Genomic DNA, 12050 nt, shown 5'->3' on the forward strand with positions numbered 1-12050 from the left:
CAAACTCCATAAGGAGACTGTGTTTCTTTTTCATAAGGCCATCTTCCAAATTAATGCTCCAACCTTTCATTTTTTCCTGAACAACCTAGTCTTAAACTTCCAAGTGTCAGTAGTAGAGGAGCAGCAAGAAGGAGTATTCCAAATAGAAGAACCAAATATTTAAATTCAGTGTGGTGAAGCCACCATTTCTCAAACCTACAAAGTTTAGGTGAGGTATCCCGGCCCTCCTACCCCATGTATCAAGAACCAAAGGGGAATGGCCACTACCAAGTCTAGGAAGAGCAACCAGAGAAGACACTGTGAACTGATGAGCCTATTCAACAAAACAAAAAAACTCTATCAGTAGTAGAAAAAAGAGGGTATCTTGGTTATTCTCCCAAGTAAAACTAAGGTTAGAAACATAAATCTCCATAAGGCCCCATTTATTAATAAGAAAAGTTGTCCGATTATTAATGTTGCCATTATTTTTATCATTAACAACTCTAACCAAATTAAAGTCTCCACCTGTGTAAACAGGGCAAGAGGCATTTTCCATGATATCGTGAAGTTCAACAATAAAATCATTTTCAACTTTGGATAAGAAGTACCATACACTGCGACTAGATGCCACAGAAAACCATCAGATTAATTCACAATGGTAGCAGTGTGACTATATGTTCTAGAGTTAAAACCAATCACATCATACAAATCAGAGTTCACACTCACAATGATGCCACCAGCAGAACCAACTGAAGGCAAAGGATGCCAGATAAATTTCTTATTACCAACAATAGAACACAGAAAACTACCAGGAATATCTTACTTTTTAGCTTCATGGAATAGATCACAAAGGGGCACTGTTTTTTACCAGATTGACTCAGACCTCTAACATTCCAAAGACCTATCATGGAATTTTAAAAGGGTGAGACAAGCCAGAAGCCTAAAATCTAGTCACCACTAGAGGAGATGGTTTACTAATATTAGCAATGCCCCTGAATTAGTAAGACCATGACCAATAGTAGGCGAATTAAACTGGGAAGATACATTATGATAATGCCTCAATAGAGTATAGTATCATGCAATACAATTTCAGGGTTATTATTAGCAAAAGCTAACCAATTAACTTTCTCAGAATCAATCATCTCTCCAACTATTTTAACACATTCCTCATTATTACTTCCAGTATCAATGTTCATTTTGGCAGTTTGAGAAACAAGAGTATCAGGATCTAAATCATCAAAAGAATCACCTTGAAAGGAGGGGGGACTTGCAAATTTTTCTTCATTTTATATGTTGCTGCTTTCTCCACGATGTCACACGCCCATGTTTCTGAATTAAAATAGGCTCCCCCATTGGATTGGGTACCAGAAGTGACATCACTCTTGCTTTCCTTTCTCATGGACCTCATCAAGAGAGGGTAACAAGGATCTCTTAATAGAGCCCAGATTCATAATATTAATAATTTCCTGAGAGACAACTCCCAAATCATGATTTTTTAAATAACATCATTCTCCGCATCAGATTCACTTTCTTCCACATATTTGAGCACAACAAAGCAATAATCATGGTGAGCAGACTTTTGACTAGCAGAAGCTCCAACTCCATCAGTACAAACCACATGAGAATGGGACAGGCTTAACTCAACCTCCATTTCAGGTTGGTCACCTATGGGGGTCACTGCATGATTTCTTACTTTTCTCCTCAGTAGAAACTGGTTATGCATAACTGCATATCATCAGACAAGAAATGAGGATGAATATAAATGGCAGGCACAGAAGAGATGTGAAGCACTCTTCTCTTTAGAGGTAATGGATCTATTTGCAACATCAAGCTCATCTATAGCTTCCTCATCTTCTCCCAGCCCAGTGCCTCCCATAGACTTCTTGTCTCCCTCGGTTAATTCTTTGTCAACATCTTCATCCTCAATGTCCTCATCCAGATCATCATATCAATATCACCAATTTGCTCAAAGCCCTCCACCTTGAAGGATAACATAAACATTTTCTTCTTCATTTCCATCAATGTTTGAAAGGGGTTTTTACAAGGATTTCTTTCCAGATACACCATACCACTAAGGCCGTGTTCGGTTCCACAGGGTTTCAAGAGGTTTGGAGCAGATTGGCAGGGATTAAATCCCCAGCAAGTCAAAATCCACATCAAACCCCTCCAATCCTCTCCAATCCCCTTGTGGTGGGGATTAACCGAACAAGGCCTAAGCGGGTAAGCCTCAATGGACATCCAAGTTCCAATTAATTCACCAAAGGATCCACATGTGCTTTCCATCATTCAGCAATTTTGACCAGATTATGGATTTGTGCTACTTTCTTAGGGCAGATATCATAGAAGTACGTAGCTAGCTAGCCCTAATCATACTCTAAAAATGGCAGCACGGACACAGCCAGCTCGAGTGAGCCGAGCTAGCTAGTAGTGGATCATATCGACTAGCAGGTGACATTCAGAACTCAAGACATCTCAGCTATCGCCGCCGGCGACGCGCGCGGCAACCAGCATGCTGACGAAGAGGCGATGCAGCCGGGTCGAACCAGGGCCGCCGTCCGTATGTCGCTGGAGCGGCGGGACGGACGTTGATGCGCGGCCGGCCACGAGATAGCTCTCCGGCGACTCTAGATATGGCGGCTATGTGAAGCACGTAGGAGGTACTATGTCGCAGCAGGTGAAGAGAGCGCGGGGGACGCGGCTAGCCTGGCCGGCAACCTCTGGCGGCGGCGGGAGCACGCTCGAGGGTACGTAGAGGCGTAGAGCTTGGCGGGAGAGCGAGCGAGCTAGCCTGCAGCACGGTCGTGACGGCGCCGGCCGGCCGGCCGAGCGCGCGCGCGCGGGAGCGGGCGGAGGACCGTCTCGGCTTCTCGAGACAGGCGCCGGCCGAGAGCTTGAGAGACGGACGGGGCCGGAAGAGAGCCCGGTCGACAGGCTGCGCGGCGGCCGGAGGCGGCACAGGGGCCAGACCCGGGGCGGCCGGCGACCCCCTCGAGGAGGGAGATCGCGGCGGCGGCAGGCCGCCGTGCACGCGCCGCGGAGGCGGCTTGGGGCAGGGAGGGAGGGAGGGAGGAAGAAGGTAGCTAGCTAGGTCGGCCCAAGCAAAATATAAACAGACCTCACCTCACCACACCCGACCCACACACTCTCAGCTTCGTCTCGACCTCTTCCGATCCATCTCGTGCGCCAGCCCAAATCCCGAACCCTAGCCAGCGCCCCAGCCCAGATCCCTCCCCGCGCCGCCGCCATGCGGATCCGCAGGTCTGCCGCCCGCCTGCTCGGCTCCGCCTACTCCGCCCCCGCGCCGCCGCAACCAGACCTCCCGCTTCCGCCCCCGCCCCCGCCCCCGCCCCCGCCCCCGCCGCCGCCAGTACTGGAGCCCTGCTCCTCCCACGCGGGGGGCGACAGGGTCACGGCCGGGGGGACCTCCTCCGCGGAGCGGTGCGAGCTCAGCCGGTCGCCGTGGGAGCTCATGGCCCAGCTCGACCCCTCCGATCCCAAGGTCAGCACCACCTACCTCCCTACCTACACGCTCTCCTCCGTGTGGCGTCCGCGCCCCTAGCTCGCCTCTCCGGCAGAGGTCCCGTACGGTTCTCGCCGCCCGCGCCCCTAGCTCGCCTCTCCGGCAGAGGCCCCGTCCGGCTCTCGCCGCCCGCGCCGTCTGGTTCGTGCATGTCGCTAGGGTTCCTCTGCGGCTTCGGGCGGGCGTGCCGCGTGCCCAGTTGATCTCTAGCGCGCGTTAGCTACCGTTCCCTCGTTGTAATTTGTGGCCGGCGCCGCCGCTAGGGGTTGGAATCGTCGAAATGGCCGCCCCGCCGCCAGGGGTTGGGGTCGCGGAGATTGCCGCAGCTACGGGTTGAGGTCGCGGAGATGGGCGGGCCCCGCCACGGGTTTGTTGGAATCGCGGAGATGGCCGCCGTACGGGTTGGGGTCGCGGAGATGGCGTCCGGCCGGCCGGATTGAACCAGCTGAGAAGATCCACGCTCCATTTCAGCACAGTAGGCAGGCAGCTGGGGGAGGGGAAACATATTTGCGCTCTGCACTTTTGACTAACCTGCACTTTCGATTTTTCATTCTTCAGGAGGTGGAACACTTCATGGGGAAATACTTCGTCAGTGTCCCATGCCGGACGAGCTGGCTCTTCCAGGCCAGCATTCTTGCGGCCTCCATCAAGGGGGAGGAACAAGAGGAGGACATGGCCGGAGATATGGCTGACGAGGTCTTTGCCAAACAGCGGCATAAGGTTGCCAAGATGAAAAGGACAGTCAGGGAAAACAGAGGGGGTGAGAAGAATGCGTGGGGGCTGAAGAAGGCCACGGAGGTTCAGAGTGATGAGGACGATTTCGTAGCTGCCGGAGGAGGAGAACTTTGGGTGTGCACCAAGAACGACGGCAAGAGGAGGTTTTGCCGGCTGCCGGTGAGCCAGCCCGATTCCTTTTGTGTATATCACTCAGATCCTAAGTCTGCGCTGCCGCCGGCTTCATCAGCAGCCTCCAAACCCTCCATCAGCGCCAAGCCACGTAAGAGGAGGCGTGTCGATGCAGGTGAGGGGTACTTATACTACGCTGGGTTCGGCCCGTCCCTCAGCAAGAGGCAGAGATCAAGCAGCAATGTACTAGAATCTTTACCTGCTGAGCAAGAGGAGGAGGCACTGCCTGAAGAGCATACTGCAGGTCCAGCCCAAACTGTTGATGCAGACCATCAAGCGGCATCAGCACACGTTGATGAGCCTAGGTGCGATGAGATGGCCGGGATTGCGGGCGGGGACGAGGAGAGCAGCGACGACGCGCTTGGCTGCAACGATGAACCCCGGGTTGTTGGCGTCAACGGCAACATCAAGAGGAAGAGCCCGTTTAAGAAGAGGTGGAGGAAGCCTGTGAAAGCTCGCTCACTCAAGTCATTGATGTGTTAGCACGCTTGTTATACCTGTACATGCATGCCCAATTGGTCTCCATGGTACGTATTCATGTGTACTACTTTATCCAAAAAATCACACTACCATGGTGTTAGTGTATTTGTAATATATTGTTCCTTCAATTAAATTCAGAAGCATACATGAGAGATTCAGGTAGAGCTTGGCTGGATATTGAGATCATGGAAGATACCAACTCTGCTATGGATGAAGAATCCCATGCTTTGCTTAAGGTACTGCAGTATACTCTAGTAATTTGTTAGGTGCGATATTGGTTTATTTTGATTTGATTCTAGGCATAAGGATTTAGACAGTTAGGGGACAAGTCAAGTCAGCAGTGCTAGTAGGCTGTAGTAGAGATTTCTTATCGCTGCCAACTTCATCTACATTCCTCTCTGTAGTTATTTAGGACCGAGACTGACATGGTTAGGGCCTGTAGCATAGAGGTTGGGATTTTTGGACAGAGTATGCAGAGTTCACACATCTGCCCATGAAGAAATCAGTAATTCCTCTAACTTTCTCCTTAGTTTCAAATTCTTTGATCCTGATAGTAGGCAGTAGGCATAAATGCATTTTTAGGGGATATTATGATAATGTTGAACTATATTGGCGTATGTGGACTCTAATTTGAGTTCGTAAGGCTCATTAATAGTAAATCTTATTTGACGCCACATCTCACTTTTATTTATTTTGTTGCAGTCACTTGTATCTTTGGTATTTTCCTAAACAGTTTTGGCAAAATTCTCTGTTTTTATTCGTTCTCTTTAAGCTGTGTTTATCTGAATGCTAGCTAACACATGATGGCATTTGTATCCTTGCAGCCCTTGCGAGGAAGGAGATAGCTGAAAGCAAATATCATTTGAGGTCCCTCCTTTTCCATGACCTAGTTCCTCTCTGTTTTTTTGTCGGTGTATGCATGGGCGTGAGCTCAAGCAACAGTAATAACACTGCCATTGGTTGTACTACCCGTTATCTATAAATTTTTTTTTTAAATAAAAAGTTTTGATTTATTTGATTAGGATTGTCATCAAAAGTGTAAGTTTGAAATCTGTGAATCAGGATTATATCCTAGCAGTTGGTTTATTTCGGCTCGATGCTAGGCATAAGTATTTAGATTTGTAGGGGACTGGTCGAGTCAGCACCTTACAAGGCAACTAAATAGCAGTGGTAGTAGGTTGTAGTAGTAGCTATTCGTTATGACTGCCAATTTCATCTACATTTCTCTTTGCAGTTCTTTAGGACTGAAACTGTAGCATACAGGTTGGGAAACAACTGTTAACCGTGGGTCTAGTGGCCAACTAGAAACAAATTGATTGCATATAAACTGGGTATTGGCTCAACCTGTGGTCTTTATCGCAGGCAAGGAACCAAACAGAAAGCCATAAACAGGTGGGGTTGTTCCAGCAAGTAACGATCGAAGTTTCCGTTTGGGACGGTGGCCTCTTCGGCGGACATAATCAATCAATAGGACCAAAGGGGTGCGGCAAGCCTGGGGTGCTGGAAAATGAAGAAACGCCTGACACTACTGTATCAAACAGCATCAACATATGAATGAAGCTCTATCTATCTATGCTCTGAACTTTAATCCTACCCTGGCTGCTGGCAGGAAGATGACATCCATCTCTTTCTTCCTTTCTGTCTAGTTCACTATCCTGTGGAAGAAGTGGAAGAACCCATATGGTTTTGTAATAGTATTACTGTATCAGGCTGTGGAAAAACCCATATCTTTTGTTATGCGGCGTCGTGTCGTAAACGAGTAACAGCGGACAGCAATGCTGTATTCAGTGTGAGGAATGTGGCAGCAACAAGAATGCGTTCAGTGTGAAAAAAGGTGGTGGCTAAAATGGGTTCAGCACCATGTTTTTTTCTTTCTAGACTAGAGTATACATACATAGATAAAAAAAGGAAAAAACATTGTCTGATACTCACTGAAACAGAGGAGGCGCACGGCAGTGCTCGGTTTCAGCAGAAAAACAAACATTATCCATCCAGTGCCAACTGCCAACAAGATCCATACATATCCAGTGCGAACCACGATAAAGACCACGGGTTGAGCCAATATCCAGTTGATCCCTCTGACAGACACGGAGAGATAAACTGAATACAGGATATGCTAACGTCTATTGACTGGACAAGCAGGTGCGGTTAGTCCATCACACCATGTCAGTTAACTGGAGATCATCTTCTTCTTGCTCTTCATACTCAAACTCAAACAGAATATAGAGTGAATCACTAAGATGCCTCGTCTCAGTGAGAGACCCTTGTCACGCAATAATCCCTACCCATGTACTCCTTCTGTTCGGAATTACTCGTCCAAAAAATGAATGTATCTAGACGCATTTTAGTTGTAGATACATCCATTTTTGTGACAAGTAATTTCAAACACGCCGCTGTCGGCGATAGGGAGTTATAGCGAGAAAATCTGCATCGTTACGCTGTCCTAATGCACACAACACCTCTCCTGATCCTTTTTTTCTTTTCTTTTCTTTCTTTCATATAAGGTTGAAACCCCCGGCCTATGCATCATTACGATGCACATTATAATTTATTTTGTTATAGTTGATGCAAGGTGCGCGTCTAGCTAGCTTGTGGTCCCTTATACTTAGCTTAACTCTCTATGTTTACTCCACTAAAAAAGAGCGGTTCTTAGCCCAACCCCTAAACTTAACTTCCTACAGCATACATTTGGTTATGCATTTCGTCCAACACTTGCAATGCAGCACACGTACGAACACCGCCGTTGGCTAATCAGAAAGGAAGTTATATGATGGTGGATCATGTAGCCTGTTCAAGCGATCGATCGAGGGCACGTGGAGAGATTAGCAGGAAGGAGACAGAGCGTGGCAGGGTTTGTTTCCTGCAGTCAGCCTTGATTATTGCACCGCCAGCTCGGCATCACGGCGGGGAGCTCGTGTAGCACCGGCGGATCGACCCAGTCCACCAGCGTGTCACGTGCCGTGACGAGCTCCAGTTCATCATGACGTCGCGGCCGGTCGCCGTGGATCAGGCTGGACGTACCGACCGTGCCCGCTATGGACCGGCTCCGACCGGACCGAATTTCGTAGGCCCGGTAAGAACAGCCGGTCCGGTCTGGATAAATAGGCCTGAAAACAGGTCCGGTCTGGTCCTGTCTTGGCTCGTTCCGCTCAGTCGGACCGAAACATTTTTTCTTTCTTTTGCATTTTCTGATTCTGAGTTAAAGGGGCGAGGTCTAGCCCCTCTTGGGATGTTTCCTAAACGGCACACGTGGCACCCGTCATTCGTTATTTTCCAAACGGCGCACGCTCCCTCGACATGTTGGGCCGGCCCATTTCACTTTTTCTTCTTCTGTATTCTAAACTACAAACAAATGTGTGCGAGCTGGGATTCAAATCCGCGTCGCGGGACTTCAGTGATCGACGCGATAACCACCCGACCACCTCACACGGTGTTACATGTTTTTCCGTCATTTCTTATTTCTTCATTTTCTTTTCTTTTCTTTTCTTTTTTCTCTATCCTTTTTTACTTTATTTTTTTTAATTCGTGAACTTTTTCTTCAAATAGATGAGCTTTTTCAAAATCCATCAATTGTTTTTAAAACTCATGACATTTTTTCAAATTTCTTATTTTTCTCAAAATCAATGAAAATTTTCCAAGTTAAGAACTTTTTCTCAAAATAGATGAACTTTGTTTCCAAATGCGATGATTTTTTTTCAAAATTTTGAATTATTTTTTAAAACTTGATGAACTGTTTCTTTTCAAAATCGATGAACTTTTTCAAATTTGTGATTGTTTCAAAATCGATGAACATTTTTAATTCATTTTTTTGGATTTTCAAAATATCCTTTTTTTCAAAAGTCAATGGTTAACCGGCCAATTGGTCAACCATTGACTGACAAAATAAAAACGAAAAAAAACTATTGCGTAGCGAGCAGCCGAGCAAGCGCTCGAGTGAGAATCGAACTCTGCTAGGCCGCGACACGCTTGGAGGCGCGCGTGAGCACTGGCTCACGTTCCTGGCGCAGAAGGCGCCCTAGAGGAGCACCCCCTCCAAGGCTGCTATGTACGATCGAAAGTATGTCTAGAGGGGGGTGATTAGACTACTTGACCAAATAAAAATCTAGACTTTTCTCAATTTTAAGTCTTGGCAGATTTTAGCTACTTAGCACAAGTCAAGCAATCAACCTACACATGCAAGTCTAAGAGTATAGCTGCGGAATGTAAAACATTGCATATGAAGGTAAAGGGAGGAGTTAGAAGGAGCAAACGCAATGTAGACACGGAGATTTTTGGCGTGGTTCCGATAGGTGGTGCTATCATACATCTACGTTGATGGAGACTTCAACCCACGAAGGGTAACGGTTGCGCGAGTCCACGGAGGGCTCCACCCACGAAGGGTCCACGAAGAAGCAACCTTGTCTATCCCACCATGGCCATCGCCCACGAAGGACTTGCCTTACTAGGGTAGATCTTCACGAAGTAGGCGATCTCCTTGCCCGTACAAACTCCTTGGTTCAACTCCACAATCTTGACGGAGGCTCCCAAGTGACACCTAACCAATCTAGGAGACACCACTCTCCAAAAGGTAATAGATGGTGTGTTGATGATGAACTCCCTGCTCTTGTGCTTCAAATGAAAGTCTCCCCAACACTCAACTCTCTCTCACAGATTTAGATTTGGTGGAAAGATGATTTGAGTGGAAAGCAACTTGGGGAAGACTAGAGATCAAGATTATTGAGGTTGGATTGGAATACCTTGGTCTCAACACATGAGTAGGTGGTTCCCTCTCAAAAAATGTATGCTGGAAGTGTAGGCACGTTCTGATGGCTCTCTCCATGAATGAAGAGTGGGTGGAGGGGTATATATAGCCTCCACACAAAATCTAACCGTTACACACAAATCACCAAACTCGGTGGGACCGAATCATGAAACTCGGTCAGACCGATTTTAGTTCAAAATGTGAACGTTAGGCTTTTCGGTGGGACCGACATGTCAACTCGGTGGAACCGATTTCATTAGGGTTAGGGCATAACGTAATCTCGGTGAGACCGATCACATAAACTCGATGGGACCGATTTCTGTAATAGGCAAACAGAGAGTTGGTCAGGCAAACTCGGTGGGACCGATTTGCTCATTTCGGTGAGACCGAAACGTTACGAAAAGGAAATGGAGAGTTGCATTGCGAACTCGGTGGGACCGATCGCTCATCTCGGTTGGACCGAAACATTACGAAGGGAAACAGAGAGTTTGCAATCCCATCTCGGTGAGACCGAGATCCCTATCGGTGAGACCGAACTGACTAGGGTTTCTGGCAGTGGCTATGTCAAATGAAGTCGGTGGCGTCGTATAGAACAAATTGGTGGGGCCGAGTTTGACTTTTGGTTTGGGACATATGTGGATATGAGAAAGTGGTTGAGGGCTTTGGAGCATATCACTAAGCACTTTGAGCAAGCAAGCCATTAAGCAACACCTCATCCCCTTTTAATACTATTGGCTTTTCCTATGGACTCAATGTGATCTTGGATCACTAAAATGAAAATGTAGAGTCTTGAGCTTGAGCCAATATGTATCCTTAGCATTTTGAGGGGTCCACATTCCTAGTCCATGCCATGCCAATCATTGAACTTCCTGAAATAATCATCTTGAAGTAGCATTAGTTCAATGAGCTATATGTTGTTAGTAATTACCAAAACCACCCAGGGATAGTTGCACTTTCAGTCTCCCCCTTTTTGGTAATTGATGACAACATATAGATCAAAGCTTCGACAAATGATAATAAGATTTAAAATACATCGTCGCTTTGAGAAGTATGTGATAAGCAAAAGCTCCCCCTAAATTTGTGCATTATTTAAAATTTGCTTTTGAATGCAAATGCACAATTGATTAGGATCATGGGTTACTCTTCCATGTCACATACATCTTGGTGGAGCGCTCAAAATGATAGAAGTTAAAAGCATGCACTCATCACCAAGCAAAGTGAATGATCATATATGGGATAACAGACAATATCATCCAAGCAAACATTAAAGTATGATATGATCAAACACATGATCATACAAGTATCTCACACACAAAAACATAATGTATCAAGCAAGCACACAAAAGTATCAACCAAAAAGCAAGAGAGACAAAACACTCTCTCCCGAAGCCTATGATCTATACATTTCTCCCCCTTTGGCAAGAAGTTACCAAAAAGTTTGAAAATGCATAGTGCTATGCGTCTCCCTAGGCTTGATCTTCGGGAGGTGGTGTAGAGAGGACTCCAAGGACGAAGGCATCAGTTGAAGTTGTTGGAGCTGGTGGAGTGGCAACTGGAGGTGGCACTGAAGCTGTTGCTGCTGGTGCTGAAGTAGTTGCTCTGGTGTCAGCCATGGGCACTGCAGCAGACCTCTGACCTCTGGGCACTCTCTGAAAGGCATCTGTGGTAGCCTTCCCTTTCTTCTCCTCTGCTTCCTCCTGGAGCTGCTCAACAACTGTCTGCATCTCAGTCATTTTCAGATCAAGATCATAGAATTTTTGTTCAATGATCCTCTCCAAGCTCTCCTGATTCTGAGTCAGGGTGGCCAAGCCCTTCTCAATCCTCAAAGTTGATTGGATCAGATATGCAATTTGATCTTTTTTTGACTTTAGGAACACTTGAGATGCCTCTTCAACACTTGGCATCTTTGCAGCCTTCTTAGTCCTTGCCTTCTCTCTCTTTTCTTGTGCTTGCACAGATGTGGGATCATCTTCATTCATCACAACAGTGTTGTCCTCACGATCTGGTCTCAAAGGTAGATGCTCCTTGTCCAAAAGATAAGTGCATGTGCCCATCTTGGAGTTGATGAGCACCTGAATATGTGGAGCATACCCACAAGATCTCTTATGATCAGCAGCTGTCCTCTTGATTGTTTCAAAAATCAGGCTCATGACCTTGAATTTCTGTGGCACATCAAATATCTGCAGCAAGTTGATTGAATGGCCTCTGATCATCTTGTGATCTCCAGATTTGGGCAACAATGTATGCCTCAATATTGTGTTGATTGTAGCTAATCCTGACAACAGGTAATGTACAGATCCATGCTTATGTGTTTCCAATGCTTTGTCTGGGATCTCTTTGTACATGTTGGCCATAGAGTTGTGGTCTTTCTTCTTCTTGGCATAGACATCCAAGTCATCTTTATGCTCTTCAGGGGCATTTATC

At 46.7% G+C, this 12050-nt stretch overlaps 1 protein-coding gene across 3 annotated transcripts; it reads left to right on the top strand.

Moving 5' to 3' along the window:
• Positions 1-3109: 3109 nt before the first annotated feature.
• On the top strand, positions 3110-6693 carry LOC123183147 (uncharacterized). 3 transcript variants are annotated; one of them, XM_044595887.1, is made up of 5 exons: positions 3110-3478; positions 4058-4932; positions 5027-5121; positions 5710-5752; positions 6248-6693. In XM_044595887.1, exons 1-2 carry the CDS (start codon positions 3224-3226, stop codon positions 4886-4888), a joined length of 1086 nt encoding a protein of 361 aa, XP_044451822.1. In that variant the 5' UTR covers positions 3110-3223; the 3' UTR covers positions 4889-4932; positions 5027-5121; positions 5710-5752; positions 6248-6693. The 3 variants fall into 3 exon arrangements, with proteins under 3 accessions (XP_044451822.1, XP_044451823.1, XP_044451821.1); XM_044595888.1 differs by having other exon boundaries at positions 5045-5121; XM_044595886.1 differs by having other exon boundaries at positions 3111-3478; positions 5024-5121.
• Positions 6694-12050: the final 5357 nt, after the last annotated feature.

Source organism: Triticum aestivum, chromosome 1D (assembly GCF_018294505.1).
Source record: "Triticum aestivum cultivar Chinese Spring chromosome 1D, IWGSC CS RefSeq v2.1, whole genome shotgun sequence".
In the NCBI taxonomy this organism is placed as follows: Eukaryota; Viridiplantae; Streptophyta; class Magnoliopsida; order Poales; family Poaceae; genus Triticum; species Triticum aestivum.

Coding starts and splice junctions, on each gene's coding strand:
- LOC123183147 (XM_044595887.1), top strand. CDS start 3,224: ATGCGGATCCGCAGGTCTGCCGCCCGCCTGCTCGGCTCCGCCTACTCC. Junction 3,479..4,057: donor TCGACCCCTCCGATCCCAAG/GTCAGCACCACC, acceptor TTCATTCTTCAG/GAGGTGGAACACTTCATGGG.